Source organism: Lontra canadensis, unplaced genomic scaffold (assembly GCF_010015895.1).
Source record: "Lontra canadensis isolate GAN:19392208 unplaced genomic scaffold, GSC_riverotter_1.0 scaffold71, whole genome shotgun sequence".
NCBI lineage: Eukaryota > Metazoa > Chordata > Mammalia > Carnivora > Mustelidae > Lontra > Lontra canadensis.
Genome location: NW_022631065.1, coordinates 11,093,659 through 11,117,526, shown reverse-complemented (window position 1 = coordinate 11,117,526; position 23,868 = coordinate 11,093,659). Strand labels below are relative to the sequence as shown.

The 23,868-nt window shown below is 40.3% G+C and overlaps 1 protein-coding gene across 2 annotated transcripts; it reads right to left on the bottom strand.

Moving 5' to 3' along the window:
* Positions 1–4,042: 4,042 nt before the first annotated feature.
* On the bottom strand, positions 4,043–23,516 carry MOB1A (MOB kinase activator 1A). Of its 2 annotated transcripts, none has more exons than XM_032880785.1 (6): positions 23,294–23,516; positions 19,251–19,414; positions 14,862–14,955; positions 13,091–13,224; positions 9,271–9,434; positions 4,043–7,618 (listed from the first exon to the last, which is right to left on the bottom strand). In XM_032880785.1, exons 1-6 carry the CDS (start codon positions 23,305–23,307, stop codon positions 7,541–7,543), a joined length of 648 nt encoding a protein of 215 aa, XP_032736676.1. In that variant the 5' UTR covers positions 23,308–23,516; the 3' UTR covers positions 4,043–7,540. The 2 variants fall into 2 exon arrangements, with proteins under 2 accessions (XP_032736676.1, XP_032736675.1); XM_032880784.1 differs by having other exon boundaries at positions 19,251–19,417; positions 23,294–23,515.
* Positions 23,517–23,868: the final 352 nt, after the last annotated feature.

Sequence of the window (23,868 nt, the reverse complement as noted above, 5' to 3'; positions counted from 1 at the left end):
CCGTGGAGGGACTTAAAGCAGGGGAGTCGTTTTCAGATTTGCGTTTTAGAAAGATCGTTCGGGCTCCCGCGAAGAGGAGGGACTGTAGGAGGCCTGACACGAGATGAGGACAGAAGTTCTGGGGCTGCCGCGATGGTCCGGGTGAGATGTGAGGTCTCAGCGACAGCTGGGACAGCAGGGATGGAGGAGTGGATCTGGATACTTGGGAGGGGAAGGGAACGGAGTGACTGGACTGGGCGGCGAGGCTGAGGAAGGTGTCTGGTGTGGACAGTGCGATGGGTGGAGGAGGGCGAGGTGTGTCGTGAAAGGGGCCAACAAGCTCGGTTTGGGTTTTGCCTGAGTTTAAGGTGCCTGCAGAGAAGTAGACTGGAGCCGCAGACCGTGGAGTCCTGAGAGTGTAGTGGAAGCTGCTGGCTCGAGGACAGGTACGATTATCCAGCCAGGCTGCCCCACCTCTGGACTGATTCACACAGACCTCAAGGCCTCATGCCCTTTCTCTCTCAGGCAGTATATTTTGGCAGTCTGGTAAACCCTGCAGACTTCCCCAGTTCTTGCTATTGCATTCCGGCCTGTGCAGTCACCATGTTCAGTACGTGGGACAGGCCTACAGTTGCCCTTATAGTGATCACCTAGGTATATGCTTATTCGTTCCAGTACTGAGTGACTTCTCCTTTGGGTCTCATAATTTCTCCTTTGGATTACTCTAGTAACCTCTCTCACTTTTTTTTGCTTCATTCCTTAAACATCATGGCCGGTGGGATTAGGGATAATTTGCTAACTTTTTATTTTTCTTCTCAGGAGTAATTAAAACTACCAAAAATATTTTACCCATTGTGTAGTAGTGAACCACCGTTCGCTCCTCACACCACCAAGGTTCAGAGGAGGTTGACCTCTCCTACCCTGAGAGTGGTCATATGACCCAGGTCATGGCCCGTCAGGCACCGATTGGTTTGGGTTGGTCAATGATCTGAGCCGGCCCAGTGAGAGTTGCTCTAGAGACTCGTCTGGCACTAAGGAAGAGAAATGGTCCTTTGCCACCAGCTGCCATCTTTGTAATCATGTGCTCAGCACCCGTTTAGAAATGAAGTAGATCCAGAAGTTGTTGGGAGACAGATGCTGGACACTGTAGGGTGCCAGAAATAAGCACTAAAGTCATTTTAGTTGGTTAGTGGGTTTGTTACTTGTAAGACACCCACGTTAAACTCACTGATTTGTGTTGGACGAATTCCTCTTTTGGTGAAAATCGGTACTTTTGCTTATTTTCAACCTTTCTCTTCTTCCTAATTTCATGATGGCTTACATTATTATTGTTATTTTGGACGAACACTCTGCCCTAGTATCCTCCCCCTCCCATCTTCACACTGCTGTCAGAGCCATCTGAAGTGAAAACCTGTCCATTATTTGCTTATTGAAAATCCTTCTAACCCTTCATCACCTACTGGCAAAAACCCAAGTTCTTTCATATGATTTAACCCCTACCTACCTGTCCAGCTGACATCCATCCTTCAGTAATACTGGACGGCTGATGCCTCCTTGTGCCATCTATGTTACAAGCTTGCTTATGTGGTTACCCATCTTCTAAGCCAACTCAAGCCTTGTCTTCTCCAGGCAGCCACCTCTGATTGCCCCACAGTAAACTTAGGGGCCCACAACTTGTGCAGAACTTTGATTGCACAAATGGCAATCAGAGAACTCTACCAATTTACGTGGGTGTGTTTTTCCCAGAGATCCCTGACCTCCACCCAGGCTCTAGATTTAGTTGTCAGCTGCCCAGCCTGGAATAGAACAAAAAGTGCACACACTAGGATTACTGCATAGAGCTGAAAAGTGGTTTAGCCATTCTAGCTCCAGAGTGTGAATTTGAACCTTTTTAGGAAAGGATTTACAGAACAATCTCAGCAATTCTGGGCTTCCAAATTAGTTTCAACTTAATATTTCAAATGTAACTTTTTATGATAGAAGCAAATAAAAGGCCAGTTTTGTTATGATTGAAAAGAATAGTAGCTTTAGTCCCAGGAAATGGATCTATCCCTTATGCATTTTCCTTTTTTTGCTCTGAACTTGAGATTCTCTTATCTTCGCTTATATTGGTCCGTGGTCACTCATATTTACATCTGAGCTAACTGCAAAAAAACTCCATCAGGAGAATCTCTTTGGATACTTTTTTTTTTTTTAACACCTCATAGGTATAAATTGCAGTCATTTTGTTTTATAGAACCTCCTGGCACTCGTCAGCACACAGAATTTTCCACATGCATCCCAGAGGAAAACACTGGTCTCACTATGAACTAGCTATTTGAAGTCAGAGCATCTGTGCCACCTTCTGAAAAACATTGGAAAATTCTTAACATATCTGTTACTGCCCCCTTCACAGGTGGCCGTTAAGGATTAAATATGACAACCCGCTGAAGGACTCCCCTGAACAGGCAGGTCCCCTAAAGAAGTGGTATTCAAAGCACTCATCAAAGAACCTGACCAGAATCTGAATCAATAACTGACTTCCTTCACTTAGCAAATACGCTACAAAGAAATGTCAGTTGAACTGAACAGTGTGCCCAGAAACTGACATTCTAGTGCCAACTCCCTTATCTTTTCACAGGGCGAGAACAAAAAGTTCAGGGAAGGAGCCAGTCCAAGTTTTTCAAATATCCAGCATGAATCTTGCTATGAACCCTAAACCTCCATGTAAAATCCAGCAAGTTGCCCAGCCTCTGTAGCAGCCAGGACAGAGGTATGTGACCTAGGATCTACCAAATCTGAGGCGCCCATGTTTTTGTTGTATTTTTCGTTATTTTTGTCACCCGTGTGTGTGTGTGTGTGTGTGTGTGTGTATGTATTTTTTTATTAGGAAGACACAGGAAAGGAAGAGTTTCAGGTAAAATTCTTTATTTCGGTCTGGGCTGATGCATCTGGCTTTTGGGAGGTGCTGACCCAGAGACTGACATCTAGTGGCCAACAATAATGGTGCAGGCCGTAGTGTCCATTCCAAGCCCTTCAGCAATGAGTTATTGGCTAGAGGGCCGGAGACAGGGTTCAGACTGTTCTGGCTGTGTAGATTTGAAGCCTGACTCTGGCCCTCCCAAAGATTATTTGGGTTATCCTACTACTCATTTATAAAGTTTAAAAGAGCTTTCAAACTTAGACATTAGACATCGTTACATTTTTGTGAGCGATTTTAATCCTATTATTGAAATGTAACAACAACAAAAAAATCCAAAACTGAGAGTGTATTTATATCTTATTCAAAATAGGAGTATTAACTCATATTATTTAGCTATATTAACTTCTAAATTTTAACTCTAATCAAAAGCTCAAAACAATTCTATCATTGTTATTTTGCTTTAAAATAAGGTACCTATAATTCAGACCTCCAAAAATAACTTTCTCCTACAGGAACAAAAACTGGCTGTTTGGGGTGGGCGGTGTTTTATAGATATGATGAGCACTCAGTTCAAGGTCAGAAAATCATGAGTCCATTCTCTCCTCTTCCCTTTTCTCAGTCCACAACCAGGAATATGCAAAAAGAGATCAGGTTGGTTAATGTAGGAGACTACGAATTTTTTTGTTTGGGGTGGGTTTTAGCCACTATAATCATAGGCCTAGTTTCTTTCTTGGGGGTGGGGCCCTGGAATATTTATTTCAGGACTTCCCTTTCCTCTAAAAGTTAAGGAGACATTTTAGCTACTAAATGATAACCAAAGACAACCTTCTACAGAAGCAAAAACTTTAAGTTTCACATTTAAATAAAAGTAAGTGTGAGGGGCACCTAGGTGGCTCAGCCGGTTTTGTGTGTGATTTGATTTGGGCTCTGGTCGTGGTCTCAGGGTCATGAGATCCAGCCAGTGTGGAGTCCACTTGCCTCTCTCCCTCCCCCGCTGTCCGTCCCCCCTCACTCAGGGGAATATGCATGTACACTCTCCCTCTCAAATAAATAAAATCTTTAAAAAAGATCTTAATAAATAAAATAAATAAATCTTTAAATAAAATCTTTAAATAAAAATAAATCTTTAAAAGAAAGTGTTGAGGCACATACTTTAATCAGTCATTTCTTTTAATATATTTTATTCTGACGAAGTTACAAAAGTAGATACAAAATACTTTCTTTAAAAGTACAATTAACTGACTTAGAAAAATAGATAAAGCCCCTAAAGGTTTAAAAATACAACATAAATTTTCATGTAAAGAACATTTAAAAATATTTTAGATGGTAACCAAGACTAACTTATGCAAACTACTGTTGATGTAGATCAAACATAGAATGTTCTATTAAAAAACCTATAGCACACTGGTAATCCATTTGGATTTACAGAATACTTATCTGGAACAGAATTTGAGAATGAGAGAAACCCAAGTGAATTTCAACGCAGTTGCTTCAGTAAAGTCACCGCTATCACATGCAGTGTCATCCCCCCAAGCCTTGTATAGTCGGAAATATCAAAATCTAATGCAGAACACACAGGAAGACTGAGGGACCACTACTTTCCCTCTTTGCCAGAATTCTACAATAGTAAAAATCAAATCCACTTACTGAACTGACCTCAGGAAGAAAGTCCATCCCTATCGAAGGGGCTGTGTCTGGGGTCTCGGCCAGCATCTGTCAGGCCGGAGTTCTCAGACAGGAGGCAGCCTCCCGTACCAGGCAGGCACCACCAGCACCGGGACTGCTGCTGCTCAGAAACACATTTCTAAGAGTGGGACTTTCTGGGGCTGATCTGTTTATTGCTGGTGAGGTAATGATGTTATGTCTAGAAGCTCCACTTCCAGCATAACCTCACTTCTCCGAGAGAAAGCCAACGGTATCATCAGAAAACTTCAGAAGTGTTTGGAGAAGTTAAAATCACCACTGGTTGGCTCCTCTTGGCTCTGCGCTACTAGGGAAGCCTGCCTTTTGTTACCAAAGTCACAATGACTGCAGGTTTGCACTTCGCAAGCAGGCAGCAGCTTACAGAAGCCAGGGCTCTACAAGTCCAAGAGGAGAGGAAACTGGCTAGCAGGTAGCCCTTGACAAATCATTTTATTCACAGTCTGGAGAATAATGGAGACATTTGGCTATCACAACAAAAAACCCGCACATCACTGTCTACAAGTATTTTTTAAAGGCCTGGAAATTAAGCACCATAGGACTACCCACATAAGTTAGCGAGCACTCTCTACCCCATGACTGTACTCAGGGGTGAGGAGCAGCAGTCGGACCCTGGGCACAGGAAGGTAATTCACAAGGGAGAAGAGTCCAGGACAGACTGATTTGTTCTGACTTTTCTCAAAGGCTGGCCCGCTAGCCCAGTCAGGAGGGCCTCACCCTCCTGGCTTCCTCCAGTTCTCCTGCTCTCTACCCCCTGGCTTTAGATGTGAACAAGTAGTGGTAACTTAATGGGTAGGTGCACTGTTGGTAAAGCCCGGTTAGCCTGGGAACCTGGTAATATGTTTATTATTTTAAAAAAAGGACATTCTGAGTCTCCAATTACCAACAAATTTTTTATTTATGTCTAGCATGTGACCATCTTTGGTTTGTTTTGGGATGGAGTCATGAAGAGAGAGAGGATTTCTATCACTGAAAATAAATGGAGAAAAGTGAGAACTGCTTTAGGAATCATGTGAAATATGAGAAATGATGGAAACTACAAACCTAGTTGAGAAACAGAATTTCATTCCACGAAAACGTAATTAAAGCCAAAGTCGAGAGGCAGTTAACATTCTGGGTGGCATCTAGAAACCTGCTTTCTTGTTTATAAATGATCAACACAAACACACAGAACTCCACACAGGGAACTTTGGATAAGCTTAAAACATGAATTGTGGAATGTTTCAGAGGGCTTCTCTCTCTCTCTTTTTTTAAAATAAGGGATTATCCCACTTTTTAATTCCTGAAGTGATGTATGGTTTCAGCCTAAATAAAATAGGTGAAAGGTTTTGTTTCCTTTAAAATTCTGTATATCTGGATATGAAATTCAGTTATGATAAAAATGGAGTTCCTAAGCTATTTTTTTCCTTATACTTCAGTGGAATAATAAAAATAAATAACAAAAAAAACCTAACCAAACTAACCTTTTATCAAAGCCATCAAGGGAGTTAGTGAGCACTCTGCAAAAATCCGAGCTTTGAACTCACACCGAATGCTGACCAACTTCAAGCTATGCCAGGCGGGCAAGTCCTCAATAGACTTGTGCCCAGTACATTCTTGACAGGCGGATGGAGTTTACTAAATCCTAGAAACCTAATGAAAATTAGACCTTTATTTCACTAAAAGGGAAGATTTTTTTCATCCCAATAGAAATAGAAGAATTTCAAGTTTGATCCAAAAACAATTAAAACAGGATTAAACCCCTGTTGGGGCTCAAGCCATCCTTTGCTAACAGAATGAAGTAAAGATCTTTTACTTATTCCTCCCATTTTGTTTACACACACACACACACACACACACACTAGGTAGCACACCAAACTTTAAGCTGTGTTATAAAATGTGTACACCACCAAGGTTTTTTATTATGGGCTTCCTTAAGTTTTATCCTTGTTGGGGGAAAGGCTGGACATTTCTACACTACTCTTAACGAAGTCTCAAGTCACAACAAAAACACATAGCAGTAATTCTTGTTTTTGTTTTAAAGGACATTCAAAAGAAAATAACCAAGTACTCTGAGTACTTCCACTCTCCTCTCCAGGATCTCAGGGGCTCTGAAAAAAACAACATGAATGAAAATAGTGGTTCTGAGACCTGAACTGGTCATAATTTTTTGGAGTTTTCTTTCTTAGCCTAAAGCTACCTATTAAAATTAATCTGAATGAAGCATTTCAAAATAAAAATGTACAAGACTATCCTTACATGCCTTAAGAAAATTATTTCTGATATACAAACTCCTAAAACTTTAGATAGGTTTATGTGAATAAAATCCCAAATAGAGTAAAAAATAACATCATTTTAGAAATAACTCTGGTTACTCCCATACTACATAAGTCATATGAGGATTTAAACTGCAATCATGGATTCTGAAAAAATAAACGTATAATATATAGTCTTACCTATAAAAACACCAGCATACGGACTTCAAACTAAAAGGTTACCCAAAGTAACACACAAATGTTCTAAATTTTAAGGAAACTTAAAAATACCTCTTCTATTTGTAAATAAAAACAGGATAAAATGGATCTGATTGCGTTATTAGGTAATTTGTTCTGGAAACTTGTTAATAAAGTACTGGTGGAAATTCCCAATTGCTATTATGCTATAACCTGAAGCACTCATTTTCTTCAGTAAAAGAAAAGAAAATGAACAGACTACATGTTATCATCACATATTACAAGCAAGTCCAACTCTGACAGTAATAGGAGTGTTCAAACAGTGCCTCAGAGTCTGCTGCCTCTTGAATTTCTCACTGAAGGACTGGGCCAATCTACCTGAGGGGCAATTTTGTCAGTAGACATGAACACATGTGTCTTTTTATCCTGTTTTCTTAAAAGTCTGTATCACTAGTCTATAACAGATAGCAATGAGATAGCTCTAGCAAATGAAGCAAGAGGGTAACTGTGTTCTAGAAGAAACATTTTATCTGTCTTTCGATCCAAGCTTCTCAATTAATTCCTGAAGAGGTGCCAACTCACGCCTATCAATCAGATTAAACTCCTAAAAAGAGAAGAAAAGTAAAATTAAAAAATAAGCCTAAAATTAAAACTCCATAAATGTCATTCCCAGCCCTGGTTTTCTGAAATACAAAAAAATGATGAAATGTTCTCTGTGAACATTTTAAAGATTTTATTTATTTACCCGACAGACAGAGATCACAAGTAGGCAGAGAGGCAGACAGAGGGAGAGGAAGCAGGCTCCCCGCTGAGCAGAGAGCCCAACACGGGGCTCGATCCCAGAACCCTGGGATCACGACCCGAGCCGAAGGCAGAGGCCGTAGCCCAATGAGCCACCCAGGCGCCCCTCTGTGAACATTTTAAAATGGGATCATTTTACTCATTTTTTTAAAATATAGGGGATTTACCAAAGAAACAACTGTAGGTATTAGCATGATCCTCACTGTGTAAAACATTAAAATCAAAACTGTCTATGTTTGCCTTTCCATGGAAATGATCTTAAAGCTATACAGTGAACTTCTGATCATGGCCACCTACTGGGCCATGGCCCTTTGTCTTTCATAGATCTATACTAACCCTCCATCTACGTATCAAGTATTTATATCAAAAATACTATACTATAGCTACACTACCTCTCTACACTGTATCTGTATGTACCCCGTATCTGTATCTATACACCTATTTTAGCACCTACACTCTATCGAGATCCACGCCACGCAACAATCTCAGAAGGAAGACCGAGAAGAGCACAGTACATTCTCCTTTGTGCGGCACATGTAACTGAAATACACAATATATACTATAAGACTGTTGGCTTTTCTACCAAAAAACAGTTATCTAGACAGACCTATGTACATTTTGCATAGAGAATTATCTATCTCTAAAGTTGCCAAAGGAGTCCCAATTCTTTAATATCTTTTTCAAACAATGTGAATTATTTTGATTTTTAAAAAGTTCCAGTTCTGGGGTGCCTGGGTGGCTCAGTGGGTTAAGCCTCTGCCTTTGGCTCAGGTTATGGTCTCAGGGTCCTGGGATTGAGCCCTGAATTGGGTTCTCTGCTCAGCGAAGCCTGCTTCCCCCTCCCCCTCCACCTGCCTCTCTGCCTACTGGTGATTGCTCGTGCGTGCTCTTTGTTAAATAAATAAATAAAATCTTGGGGGGGGGGTTCCAGTTCCAAGTTAGGGCCCATTAGGTAATAGGCTACATCTTTGAAGGGGGTGGTCCTTTTTGAAGTTTCTAGTTGCTGTCTTCATAAGATTTGGCCTGAAATGGGACTTCTGGGAGCTTAAACCAAGAGAACAACTAATAAGTTTTTCTCAAAGTTTCTCTCCCAGGCACAGACATCTCATGAAACAATCCAACTGCAGATGTTTTTCCAGAGCATCCCTTCTACTCAGCAGTGGTGATGGAACAGGAGGGTGTGGACAAGCTGTCCTGGAGTTTCAGTGCTCCCTGTCCTATCCTAACCAGAGACCCGGCTGCGGCAGTCAGAGGCAGAAAGCCCAAAACAGGGGTGATGCTTTCTATATTGCCACTATGCTCACCAACGAAATAAATAGCATGGAAAAGAGAAAAGAGAGGAATCGGCTTATACTTCACTCTCTGTCTGTAAAATAGCTCTCTCAATTATTCTTTATTAAAATTAACAAATGAGTCCAAGTCAAAGGACAAAGAAGTCAACATGGTTCAACTTACCTGAACAAAGAAGATAAAGTGCTTAAAGGAGGTGTTGAGGTGGGCCTCTTCCTGCAGCTGCATCACAGAGTCAAAGTGCTGGTGATAAATGTGGGCATAAACCCGGAACAGACGCTTCAGAATGGTCTTTGCCACAGACATAAAGTTTTTGGGAAATGGGACACCTGTAATCAAATACACACATATATCCATTGTCTTTTATCCAACTGAACAGTTTAGAAGCTGCCATAAGCAACTCCAACACACAAACACACACATTCACAAATATAAGCCCGTTTTCCACATACATACTTTTTAAAAAAAAAGACAAAGGAAAAAAAAACCCAAACATAAATATATGAGGTATCCTCACACAGCATTTTCTGACTGCCTTAGAAGAACAGGCACAGGCACCAAGTTTGTAAGGAGCTAACATGAATATAACTTCAGCTGTTTAATACTGGAGACTTTCTTCCTAAGATTAAATGCAACAAGTATTTTGATATAAATAAAACACTTTCTATTTTTGTAATTCGTAACTCTAAATAATTTTTTTACAACACGCACTCAACCAGGAATGAAAACTAAGATTATAATCTACTGTCTATAAATAAAAAGTATTTTATCTGCATTACTCTGAAAAACCAGTTTTCTGGTTTTAGGAGTCCCCAACTTGTTATCTTTTCTCTAAAGTGCTATTTTCATTTTCCTGTAATACAAGATAGGGACAAACTTCCTGGAAAAGGGAGGCAGAGCACCTCACTATTTTGCAAAGAAAATAAACACTTCCTTAGAAAAGAATGGGGAGAGGGTTTGGTAACCTCTGGTCACGTTCCTGAGAATTTCGGTTGACAAGATCAAAGTCTTAGGAAATAGAGACAGTAGCAAGACAATACAAGTGGCACCGAATATAGTATATAAACACATTAAGAAGGCATCAGCTTCCAAAATAACCTAGATTAGACAGCCTTAAAGGTTATTCCACAATACTACTCAAGAAACATTTCCTTTTCTTCAATCTTTCAGAAAAAAAAAAAAATGATTAAAACACTTTCTCCTTGCCTGCATTTTAATTTATTTCTTAACCAGTCCTTAAAAGCCTAAAATTTAGTCTATTTTGCTCTTGCAAGCAAATTTTTTCTGACCCCCCATCCCTCTTGGCTAACAACTGGCATGTGTTTTTAAAACTTTAAGTTAAATTCTACACCCAACGTGTGGCTCGAACGCAAGACTTCCAGAGATCAAGAGTTGCATGCCCTACTGAATGAGTCAGCCAGGTGTCCCTAACAACCTGCATTTTCTAACTTTATTCTGGAGCTTGCGGGCATGTTTTTCTGGACTGGTGTCTTGTACTCATATACTGAAAAGCTGGATTTTTAAATCAAATTCCTTCTTTTAGAATTTACAAATATAAGCCTCTAGCTAATGAAAGTGAGTTAACAGTTCTATCTAGTAAGAATAAATAACTGGCAGAAGTAAGATGTAAATAATAGCCTAGTTGAGGGGGAAAAGGCTTCTGAAACATTAGGATGGATTAGTAATGAATGGAAAGCTGAGAAAAGGGAACAAAGTTTTAAGTATTCTTTATTTTCCATAATTGGAAGACTTTAATCATTAAAGAAATAGAAGTAATTTGTCTTAAACCAAGCACTTTCCAAGCTGAGCTGAACAGAAACATCCAAGCACAGTCAATACACAATAAAGAATCTGTGAGAAAGGAAACGGTTTAGTAATAAAAAACCTGACCAATAGCAAACAGACAGGGTGTTAGCATGATACAAGCTTTTCTTCCAAAAGAGCCACTGATTAGACCACAAAAAGGAATCTGCTATGGTCTGAATACTTGTTACCCCTCAAAATTCCTATGTTGAAATCCTAACGTGGGGACGTGGGGCTCTGGGAGGTGATTTGGTCACAAGGGCAGAGCCCTCCTGCATGGGATCAATGCCCTTAAAAAAGAGGCCCCAGAGAACTTCTGCTGGCTCCTTCCACCATGTGAAGACTGAGAAGTCGGAAGTCTGCAACCCAAAAGTGGGCTCTCACAGGGACCCAACTACGCTGGCACCTTGATCTTGGACTTCCAGCCCTAAAAGCTTAGAAATAAATTTCTGTTGTCATAAACCATCCAATCTCTGGTAGTTTTGTAATTAGCAGCCCGAACAGACAAGACAGAATCCAACATGATGTTCGTAAGACACTCTTAAACTGAAAATGAGAAGACTGATCTCATCTCATCCATAAATACCAATGCCAAAATCTTGATCAAAATATTAGCAAATAAAAAATACTCTTCCAGTAAAACATTAAATAAAAAAGATACTGGAGAAAACCTTGTGGTAACCAACAACAGACACTGGGAAAATATCGTAAAACTCAACAATCATACCTGATTTTTAAAAATTTACACACCTCTAACCAAAAGCAAGATTCCTGCTTAATGCTGAGGTACTAGAAGCACTTGCATAAAAGTAAGGCAACAAGAAAAGAGGTCTGCCACATCATCACCATTACTCAGCACTACTCTGGGGCAATGAGATAAGAGTTACACAAGAAGCGTCTGTATCAGAAAGGAAGAGGAAAAATTAATATTATCTTAATATGATGTGATTCTGTACCTGAAAAACTCAAGAAAACCAATCCAGAACAACTGAAACAATCAGAATCTGACAGTCAACTTATAGGAATTTTATATAAAAATCAATAAACAACAACCATTTATAAGCCAGACATCAATTTAAAAACACCATAAAATGTCTAGGAATAAACTTAAACTTGAAGGATTAACATAAAGTACACTACAGAATTTTACAAGAGGAAATAAGAAAGAAAAGATGAAGAAATGAAGAAATGTACCTAATTCTTGGGCAGACCCAGTATCATCAAGAGAACAAGACTGTCTATGTTAATCTACAACTTGAATGAAATAATCAAAATCTCACAAATACTTTTATTTTACCTTGCCAAAATGATTCTAAGTTCTTTGGAAGAACAAGTATCCCAGAAGAGCTAGGAATATTCTGAAAGAGAAGAGCAAGAAAGAGAGACTAGCCCTACAAGATGCTCAAAGATATATGGCCATGGTAATTAAAACAGTGTGGAATTCCTACAGGAACAGATAAAGAGACTGAAAGACTCCAAATTACACGGCAATCTGGTGTACACATACAATAACCCAGGGAGAAGAGACACGTGCATTCGATAAATGGTACTGTACAAAACTGATTGACATTTATAACTAGAAAAAAAATGAAGGGAGCCTTAAGAAAAAAATTTCTGGCAAGAACAAAGATTTAAATGTAAAAACAAAACCACAAAAGTACTAAATGAAAACAAGGACAAATATTTTTATAATCTTGAAGTAGGGAAAACCTTTCTAATCATTATATTAAAATCCACACAACAAAGGAAAAAATTAATAGAAAGTTACATATGGCAAGAATACCTCATGAACAAAATAAGACAAGAGGCAAACTAGGGAAAGATACATATGACATATATGTCAAAGAGCTAGTATCCTTACCAAAGAAATAGAAAAAGGATAGCAACAGAAAACACAATGATCAATAAATCAAAAAAATCTCAATGCCATCAGCATTTTTTTAATGTACATTCAAACAAACTTATTTACCCAAATTGAAAAGATTAAAAAATAAGTAGCCAACCAGTATTATCAGTGAAGAAATACAGGCAGACACAAACATGGCCGGAGGGAATATGCATTTACAAAACTTTTTTGAGAGGAATTTGTCAGCCATCATTACTTTTTTTTTAAGTAACAAAGTATTAAAAATAATACAACATATTTATCAGTTAAAAAGGAAAATATTCAACATTAACTCACCAATCTTAGAAGGAAAAAGAGTTTCATCATCAAGCTGATCCTGAACCCAAGTCATCAAATAGTCAATGTATTTTGGTGCAGAACATTTGATGGGCTTTTTAATATTAGTACCATCTGCCCAGTGATATTCATATCTGGAGAGAAAAAGGTTTTACTGATAGAGTTTTCAAAAGCAGTAACAAATGTACAATTTGTAATCAAAGTAGGTCTACATTTTATCAATAGAAGTTAAACATAACTTAGTAAATGACTTCAAGTTCTACTGGAGGTTACTCAGAGTTCCCTATAGAATTATCCTGAAATAGGATAGTTATAATTGGAAGAGAAAAGGAGGATAATGTGGCAGCTGACAGTGCCAGAATGGATGTTTAAAGATAAAGGAACTGTATCTTCACGGCAGAGGGAGCTAAGGACTAGGTCAGAGACAGATGGATCCCCCACATCCTGCAACAGCTGACCATCAAGGTATCAACAACGGAGTCTACATAATAAGACTCTTTCCTGGGCGCACCGGGTTGGCTCAGTTGGTTAAGCATCTGTCTTCGGCTCAGGTCATGATCCCAGGGTCCAGGATCCAGCCCTGCACTGGGCTCCGTGCATCAGGCTCCCTGCTCAGTGGGGTGTCTGCTTCTCCCTCTCCCTCTGCCCCTCCACCTCCTTCTGCTTGTGCGCTCACTCTCTCTCTCTCAAATAAATGAAATCTTTAAAAAGTAAATAATAAAAAAATAAATTCAACTGGAAAAAAATAAAATCTTAACAAAGAAAAAAAAAAAAAGAGAGAGAGAGAGAGGAAGAGAGACTATTTCCTGCAGAGAATACTAAAGAAATACTCTTAGGCATAAATTTCTTCTCCCTCCCTTTGCTGAGCTAGAATGTATATTAAGACTTCTACAAAACTTCACTGTGTGAAGCATTTAAGTCACAGAAAAGTTTTCTTACTTATTTTAAAGAAGTTTGAGGAATAAAACACAAAATAAAAACATCCCTCCAAAATACTGTGATTAAAAATAGAACTACAAACTCATTGGAGACCTTTTTTTTCCTTTATACCTGTAGCAAACCCAGGAAAGACAATTTTTTCCCAAGGCGTAAACATTTTGATACCATTATCATCACATAAAATTAGTCATTTATTATTAGAAAAAAAGACTGGAAAGAAACACTAAAACATTAATCCCATCACACCTTGACTTAACATTATAGGTGATAAAAGAGTTCCATGATTCTTAATATTTCTTAAAATTTTTTATACTCAAAATTTCTTCTTATTTATTTGAGAGAAAGAGAGGGCAAACGTGCATGTGCAAGCAGGGGGATGGAGAGAGGGAGAGAGATTCTCAGGCAGACTCCCTGCCAATTGCAGAGCCTGATGTAGGGCTCGATCCCATGACACTTGAGTTCAAGACCTGAGCAGAAATCAAGAGTCGGCCAAACCAGCTGAGCCACCCAGGTGCCCTTATAGTCAAATTTTTTCAGTCTAACATCTTTAAGCCAGAAAATTAAAGTGGCACAATTTGGACATAACACTAAGCACAAGAAAAAAAACTGAACATTCATTATTCAGCATAATACAATTAAATACTAAGTACCACAGACCAAAGTATTTAATAATAACTAAAAGCTTATAAGGAAGCATTCAAGAACTCATAAGATTGAACTGCTTTTATATAAACAGATTAAAAACAAAAAGGCGTTATTGTTTCATTTCTATCAATGAGTGATCAGCTTTCTTTAGTACTTCGAATACCTATCTAATAGTCAGTATATGTACCTGGGACCTGCAGACATGACTGGACAGCTTGCTTCAGTGCAGAATTCTGTAATAGTTCCATACAGCATGTTGATCTGGTTGAAGAAATCCACAGCTGGAAACATAATAGCAGAATTATATTAAAATGTTTGTGCAAACACAATAAAATGCAGACCTCTCAGCTAAAGGAAAAATGGACAATGCCTTCAAGTTTTTGAATAAATCTGTAAGAGATTCAATGATCCAGGGATACTGCAAATTCCCTTCTCTTATTAAGCTGTCACACCTAAATTAACTTTTAATCTATATTCGCTTTAATATAGTAAGTTTTTAGCCAATACAGAACAGTAAGAAAATAAAATCTTAGCAATACTTCTAACTTAATGGTGATTATTATATCAGTAGAATATATAATTTGATTATATCCAAGGGAATGAAAAAATCCATTGCTTCCTATCAATCTGGACCAGACAATACCATTTGTGTTGGGAAAAAGCAAAATGCATCGGAGAACATCCTGTAAGGCGGAAGGTCTATCAGCTGTATCAACAGGCATTTAAAACATCTTATCATAAAAATCATAAAAAACCTGAGGCCTAATGCATACTGAGGACACAGAAAGGACATGGTGGCATAATGTCCCTTGTCCTGGAGACTCCAGCTATCCAAAGGGACAAAATTGAGAGGAATATAAGAGTTAAGAGAAAAGGCAGAGTCTCGAGGGGCTGAGCTAGTCAGTGAGCACTTCCAAGAGGAGCTTCTGCTAAATATGGAAGAAATGGAAGAGGAAGGGAGTAAATAGTGAATCTATCAGAGTCAAATGTTCCTCTGCAGAGACATCCACATAAGCCTTGGAAAGTTGTTTTTTTTTTTTTTTAAGATTTTATTTACTTATTTGACAGGCAGAGATCACAAGTAGGCAGAGAGGCAGGCAGAGAGAAAGGAAGGGAAGCAGGCTCCCTGCTGTGCAGAGAGCCCGATGCGGGGCTTGATCCCAGGACCCTGGGATCATGACCTGAGCCGAAGGCAGAGGCTTAACCCACTGAGCCACCCAGGCGCCCCAGCCTTGGAAAGTTTTAAAAGATGTTTTAGTTCCCTGTCTAAAGGAGTCCCTAAAAACCACCTGGGGCTTTTCCGCATTTCTTAAAAAACAGATTTAAAAAAAGCTCCGTCTTGTCAAAAGGAATTTTATATAAAACTCCCTCACTTATAAACCTTCCTCTTCCTGAGTCACGTTGGAGAACAGCCTATCTAAAGCAAAAAGTCTCCAAGAAAAATTGAAGGCTGAAGAAGGCCAACAGATGCCTTCAGAGTAACAGATGACAGACATATTGGTAACTGTGCTATAAGACAAAGTAATCATTAGGTCCTTATTTAAATATTTAAAAGTATTTAAAATTTCTCAGGTTTAATTTCTAACACAGTAAGTATTACTAGATAAAACCTACATAACTGACAGCTCTTTGGGTCTCTTGATAACTTTTTAGAGCATACAGGGATCCTGAGGCTAAAAAGTTGGAGAACAGTCCAAGACAGAAAGTCTCAAAGGAAAACTGATGGCTCAGGAAGGCCAACAGATGCTTTCAGAATAACAGTTAAGGTTAAAAAAAAAACAGGGGAAGGTCTTTTCTGAATATATAATGCTTCACATGGTTCACAAAGATCTATAAAAACATACAGTGATAAATCTTAATCCCAAACACCCCAGCTTCCCCCTATGGATAACCACTACATTATTTTTTTGGTCTCCTGCCCCCAAGCACCTGTATCCTGTCTTACACAAAAGATTTAACATATCCCGTAGTTATGCACCTTGTTTCTCTTAGTAATACAAATAATGGCTTTTTAACATGCTGAAAAAAAAAAACCCCAATTTTTCTTATTATGGCTACTAGAAATTTTTAAATAACATTTGTACCTCACATTATATTTCTATCGGACAGTGCTGATCAAAGAAATGATTATCAACAGCTGAATAATACCACATAAACAGACAGCTGGATAGTATGGAGGACATTCTGGACACTTTTGGAAGTATATGTCACCACATATAAAGGAGCCTTCCAAACAAACAAAATTAAACCCGAATTTGAGCAAAGTTCCGAATCTGTGCTAACGTGGGAGCCACTAGCCACAAATGGTTACTTAGTTAAAAATAAATTTAAAATTCAGTTCCAGCCACACAAGCCACATTTCAAGAGCTAAATGGCCACAGTACAGATACAGAACATTTGCCTCATGGCAGGAAGTTCTACTGGACAGTGCTGCTCTAGATCTAAAATTCACAGGAAGTAAAAGGAAGAACAGAACGTGGTAATGCATGCTTTGGGGATACAATCAACACGATTCACACTGTGGGAAATAAATGAACTGGTTTCTTCAACAACAAAAATAGCAAGGAACAAAGATTGCAACAAGGGGGAGCCTGCGCATTAAGAGATTCAAGAAACATTACACAGAAGCCTTATTAGTCTGATTTAAACAAGATATAATTTTTTTTAAAAAAAGGAACAATTAGGGGCGCCTGGGTGGCTCAGTTGCTAAGCATCTGCCTTCAGCTTGGGTCATGATCCCAGGGTCCTGGGATCGAGCCCCCCCCATCGGGCTCCCTGCTCCGTGGGAAGCCTGCTTCTCCCTCCCACTCCCCCTGCTTGTGTTCCCTCTCTGTGTCTCTATCAAATAAATAAAATCTTTTAAAAAAGAACATTTAGAAGACAATCAGGGGTATTGCTAACATAAAGTAATGGAAGTATTGTCATTATCTTTAAAAGGAGGAGTGCCAGGGCACCTGGGTGGCTCAGTGGGTTAAAGCCTCTGCCTTTGGCTCTGGTCATGATCCCAGCATCCTGGGATCGAGCCCTGCATCGGGCTCTCTGCTCAGCAGGGAGCCTGCTTCCTCCTATCTCTTTGCCTGCCTCTCTGCCTACTTGTGATCTCTGTCAAATAAATAAATAAATTCTTTAAAAAAAAAAGGGGGGGGGAGTGCCTGTCTTTTAGAGATATGGAATATTTATAGATGAAATAATATGTTTGGGGCACCTGGATGGCTCAGTCATTTGAGCATCTGCCTTCAGCTCAGATGGTGGTCTTGGGGTTCCAGGATTGAGTCCCGCATTGGCCTCCCTGCTCAGTGGGGGGTCTGCTGCTCCCCCTCCCTCAGTCCATCCTGCTTGTGCCCTCTCTCTCTCAAATAAACAAAATCTTAAAAAAAAAAAAAAAAGAAAGAAAGAAAGAATGTATTTGGGATTCACCTCAAAACAATCAGGGTGAGGTGGGCTGGCCGTGTCTCACTGCCAGCATGGAAGAAACTAGGGGAGAGACAGGAAGAGTGGGGAAGAGGTGGAGAGGGGAGGGAGGAATCAAAACATGAAAAGAAAAAAAAATAATCAGAGCGAGATATAGAAGCATGAATTGGCCATGAACTGACTGTTAAAACTGGACAATGGATGCCTGGGAATTCACTGTATTAGTTTCTCTATTTTTCTATGTTTGAAATTTTTCATTAAGAAGTTTAAAAATTCCTGGAACATCTGAAGTCCCTAACAGATTTAAATCTTGTCAGCTGGTACTGATCTCACCTCAGAAATGACAGGCTCAAGTATTCAAATCTCTAGCCTCAGAATATATAACTTTCCATGTCATGCCCTCATTTTCTTGAACTCGAGCGGCTTTCAGCTCATGGGTCCCTCCCATTTTCTCCCAATCTCTCAATTTCCTCCAATTACTCCTAAGTCATAACAATCACGTGACTGCCCATACGAACTGCAACTGATGTCTATGTATACGCAGGCAGGTGAGAGCTGCTGGGAGTGGGGGGTGTGACCGGGGAGGCAGGCTCCCTACAAAGTCATGGTCCACCACAGGTAGAATTTTGCATTCCAATGTTTTATCTCACCTTACCCAATAATTCCTACTATTCTATTCTCAGAAATCACCCCAAAGCACTCAACATTTCCCCCCCAGGTGTCTCTACCCAGCCACATAAGCTACGTAACCAAGTACTCCGAAGAGAACAAAACAGTTCCGGATATATTTGTACCTATGAGTTTCTTTCTCTCTTTCTTTCTTTCTTTCTTTCTTTCTTTCTTTTTTTTTTTTTTTAAGATTTTATTTATTTGTCAGAAAGAGAGAGAAAGTACAGGCAGGCAGAGTGGCAGGAAGAGGCAGAGGGAGAAGCAGCCTCCCTGTGGAGCAAGGAGCCCGATGTGGGACTCGATCCCAGAACGCTGAGATCATGACCTGAGCCGAAGGCAGAGGCTTAACCCACTGAGCCACCCAGACATCCCTATGAGTTTCTTTATAGGTAATTCATTATACTACAACGGTTATACCTGAAAAAGAAACTTAACAAAAAGATTTTAGCAAAACGTTCCTATAAATCAATAAAGCTGAATGTTCTTAAAAACTTACTGTTGACAGCAATCCATTCATTGAGGTCTTCTCCCTCTGGCAACATAACAGCTTGTCTCAGATTCCCGCTTCCTAGAGTTGCTTCTGCATGTTTTAAGAGTTCATACTGATGAGAGCCCTCGGGAATATTCTTCTTTGGTTTGAATGTTTTAGAAGAGCGGCTGCTGCTGTTAGGTTGAAAGTAAAAGTATATCAATCTTTACTTTAGGAATGAAAGCAGAATGGCATAATTTTAGGTATACAAATTGTTCTGAAAATTAAAAAATACTCCCCGAAAAGTTCCAGGACAGGGAGAGGGTGACAATCACAAATAAAGAATGCTTTAAATGTTTTTCCTCACAAAGATTCAGGATTAGCAACACAATTTCATACAGAACCCAATTTTACTATGCCTCATGAAGTAGTATGGTGCACCAGGATTCTAGTCCTTGATCTGCCACTAATTCTGTGACTGTCTGAGAAAACAAACTTCCTTTTGGCTTCAATTTCTACCTACAGACAATGATGGGGAAGAGAGATAGCCCTAAGTTTTGAAGAGCTAAAAAAAAATCCAGTTTTCTTTATCAAAAGATTTGTAATGCCGTCAAAGCAAACCACAGTAGAAGTGACATTAACATTCTGAAGTTATTAGCATGGAAAATAAATGAGACAACTGGTTACTGAGAAAAATGATTTTTCTCTAAGGAAGCTAACAGGATATGAAACCCAGAAAAAAATGGAGGGATTTCTAACCATAAAAGTTAAATTTCCATAAAAGAACAAAGAGGAACCTGGAAACAATCCCAAAACTTATTAGAAGAGAAATAAATAAATTTGATATATCCATAACGTGGAATAGTACATAGTTAAGAAGAACAAGTTAGAGCTACATGTATTCACATGCCAAGATATCAAGTCATAAACATAATGAAGGACCAAATGTCCAGCAGAAGACCATCTTCTAAGTGCAGAAAAAGTTTCAGAAAGGGGGCACATGGCTGGCTCAGTCAGTAGAACATGCAACTCTTCATCTTGGGGTTGAGTTCAAGCCCCACACTGGGTGTACAAATTACTTAAAAATAAAACCTTAAAATAAAGAAAAAGAAACTAACTTGAAATGATGTCTCAAGAGTCAATATGATCTTCATCTACAGTAATACTTCCAGGGCGCCTGGGTGGCTCAGTTGGTAAAGCATCTGCCTTAGGCTCAGTCAGGATCTCAAGATCCTGGGATCAAGTCTGGCTCCAGGCTCAGCGGGAAGCCTGTTTCGCCCTCTTCCTCTCTCCCCAACTTGTGCTTTCTCTCTCATTCTCTCTCTCTTTAACTAAAATCTTTAAAAATATATATATTTTTGAATTCTTACAACTCAAAAAAAAAAAAAAAAAGCTACCCAATTTAAAGATGATCACAGGATCTGAACAGGCATTACTCCAGAGAAGATATACAAATGGCCAACGGCATACAAAAAGATGCTGACCATCATTAGTCAGAAAAATGCTAAGTAAAATCACAATAACACTTCACATCCATTCAGGATGTCTATAATCAAAAAGACAATTAACAAGTGCTACCTATGGTGTGGGTAGATTGAAGCTCTCAAAGAGTGCTGGTGGGAATGCAAAATGTTGTCATACTTTGAAAAAGTTTGGCAGTTCCTTAAAAGATTAAACATAGTTAGCATATAACTCAGTGATTCCACTTCTTGGTATTTACCCAAAAGAAATGAACCTATGCATCCAATACAAAAATCTGAACACAAAAGTTCACAGCTGCATCATTCGTAACAGCCAAGAAGTGAAAATGCAAATGCCTGTCAACAAAAAGTTTAGAAGAAAAAAAACAGCCTCACATTTCGATCCAAAAAGTAACTAAGCAACTGGGCATCCACAAACAAACCACTAACTAAACATTAACTCATAGGAAAAAGGCTTTGGGAGTGGAGGGAAAGATTGTTCCAGGAATACAGAGATTTACAATTACAATCTAAACAGAAAAACTTTCAGACATGGTAATCATTCTGTGTAGCCCATACTTCTAAAAAATAACTGAAAGACAGGAAAAAACAACTTGAACAAGGATATTCTCAGTAGTGCTGTAACAGCAAAATACTACATAGAATCCAAATTTCTCTGCTATGTATTGGTTTGGTAAGATTTCAAATCCACTTGTTTAAGACGAGTGAAATTTGTTTTAATCCACTTGTTTATGACAAAGACAAAAAGAAAAGTTGTTTTCATGTAAGAATGAAGTAAACTGTGTCAGGATGTCATCAGCTCATCTGTTTGCACCGGTAAGAACTCAGTAGTTCAGCCGCTGAGGGGCCCCCCTGGGGCTTATCAGTGAAAACTTATGAAGAAGCAACTATGGCAAGGAGATATTTTGACTATAAATACCAAGAATTTGTGCGGAATACTTTAGAGTGTTCGGTCTGGGCAAGATGACACTGCTATCTAAACAGCTCTCTGGAGGGGCGCCTGGGTGGCTCAGTGGGTTAAGGCCTCTGCCTTCAGCTTGGGTCATGATCTCGGGGTCCTGAGATGGAGCCCTGCATCGGGCTCTCTGCTCAGCAGGGAACCTGCTCCCCTCTCCCCCTCTCTGCCTGCCTCTCTGCCTACTTGTGATCTCTGTTAAGTAAATAAATAAGAATCTTAAAAAAAATAATAAATAAATAAACAGCTCTCTGAAAACCTTGGGGCAACTGGCCCTTCCAGTCAAATGCCCAGCCCAAAAGGGAAATTCACTTGCAGGTCAACACCAGCACCATTGCTCCCTGGCAACAAGGACCTTCACTCGCTGGATCTCAGCTCTGGGTTGGCTAAGCCCAACCCCTCTCCTCAGCACCAAGACCTATAAAGGTACATCTCAACTAAATCTGGGCCTTCTTTCTTTCATCTCTCCTTGTTCGGAACAATAGTGTATTTAATCCATCACTGGCTACGAGTATTTCATTAGTTTAATAAGAAACACTAGCTGCTACGCTACTGGCCTATGAAATTCCCACAGCAAACCTGTGTTAAATATGTTGCCAGCAAAGAAAAACCCAGTCTCTGAGCATAATGTGCCTCCCAAAGCAAAACATTCTCACAATAAGGAAACGGATAAATTCTGGTTAAGGAACACTACGAACTTGAATAAAACTTAATGAAAATGTCAAATATGTGGGTGATGTCCTCAATCACACAACACAAAAATTTAAGTGATGTACCAGGTAGAGAGAGCCACCTGAAAATAATAAGGTGCTGGAGCAACGCTTCCCAAACCTTAACGCGCTTAAGAATCATCAGAGAATTTACAAAAGTTTCCACTTAAGCCTCATTTGGGCCCCAGGCCTTATCTCTAAAACAGGATTCTACCCAGGAAAAGTTAATTACACAAAGTCACAGTGGTGCCCGGCTAGGCTCAGTCAGTATAGCATGCTAGTCCTGATCTCGGGGTTATAAGTTTGAGCCCCATGATGGGTGTAGAGGGTACAAACTAACTAAAATCTACACAAAGTCACAAAGCGGGCTGAATCCGAACTGGAGAGAGGTCTGCATGCAAGGCCGCAGCTTAACTTCAAGCTTCTCAAACCACGTCTTCCTGGGGTAGCCTTTTTCCTCGGGGGTAGTTTTAATACAGAAGATAGTAAAATTTGGCATACGGTGGAGTAAAAAGCTAAGTCAGCACGGATCGGTACAAGAAGGCTCCAGACTTGAGAGGACTCGGGAGCCCCAGCGGCGGGGCTCGGGGCTCCGCCCCCGGGTCGTCCCTCCACCCTCAGGGGCGCTGAGGCGGAAAAGTTTGCAGGCACTGCCGGCCTCGGGGCCTCTTTACTCCGCAACCCTCTCTCTCTCTCTCTCTCTCTGCTTCCTTTGCCTCGACTTTCATCTCCGTCTGCCCCGGCCCACCTCCGGGCCTCTCCTATAGCCCTCGGGAGAAGGGGGCGGGAGGCGGGCAAAGCAAACGTCGGCCATTCCGACCCCGACCCCGGGACCCCGTTCTGGCCTCAGACGCCTGCTCGCCCCCTTCCCCGCCCTCGCCCTCGGCCTTCAGCCCTCCGGGCCCTCCGCCCCGCCACACTCACAAGAGGAAGCTCATCTTCTATCCTCGGAGGGGAGGGGCCACTGGCCCCCGCCGCGCCCTGGATTCGGAGCCCGCGCGGGAACCACGAGGAAGCGGACAATCCTCAGATCGCGGCCAGCGAAAGCACCGCGCGCCGCTGCTTTGAACCGAGGGTCGAGCCGGTGCCAGTTGCTGCGCTCGCCTCCCCCACCTTGCCGACCCGAAATGCGGAACCACCAAAATCTCGCGAGCGAAGGCTTCGGCCCGCCCTGCTCCTGCGAGAGAGACTAGACGCACCCCTCTTAGCCCCGCCCCCTCCTAAAGCTCAGCCAGTCAGCGGTCTCTAAGCAGGGACTTCCTCCTCCTGGAGGCGTGGTCAGTTCATGGTCCCTGGCCTGGGGGAGTGGCTCACCTTGTGCTTGGTCTGGGGTGTTGCTGGGTTTGCCGGCATCCTTTTATAAGCGCTGCAATTTTGAAGAACTTATTTTGATTTTTAAGTTGAGATATAATTCACATAGCATGAAATTTACCCTTTAAAAATTTGCACTCCAGCGGTATTTTTCCTCTATTCAGAGTTATGCAACCAACACCTCTAAT

Excerpts from the sequence above, each read along its gene's own strand:
- MOB1A (XM_032880784.1), bottom strand. Across the intron at positions 9,435-13,090 it reads TCTTTTTCCTTCTAAGATTG|GTGTCCCATTTCCCAAAAAC; the intron begins GTGAGTTAATGT and ends ATTTGATTACAG. Across the intron at positions 7,619-9,270 it reads ACTTTATCTTCTTTGTTCAG|GAGTTTAATCTGATTGATAG; the intron begins GTAAGTTGAACC and ends TTCTCTTTTTAG.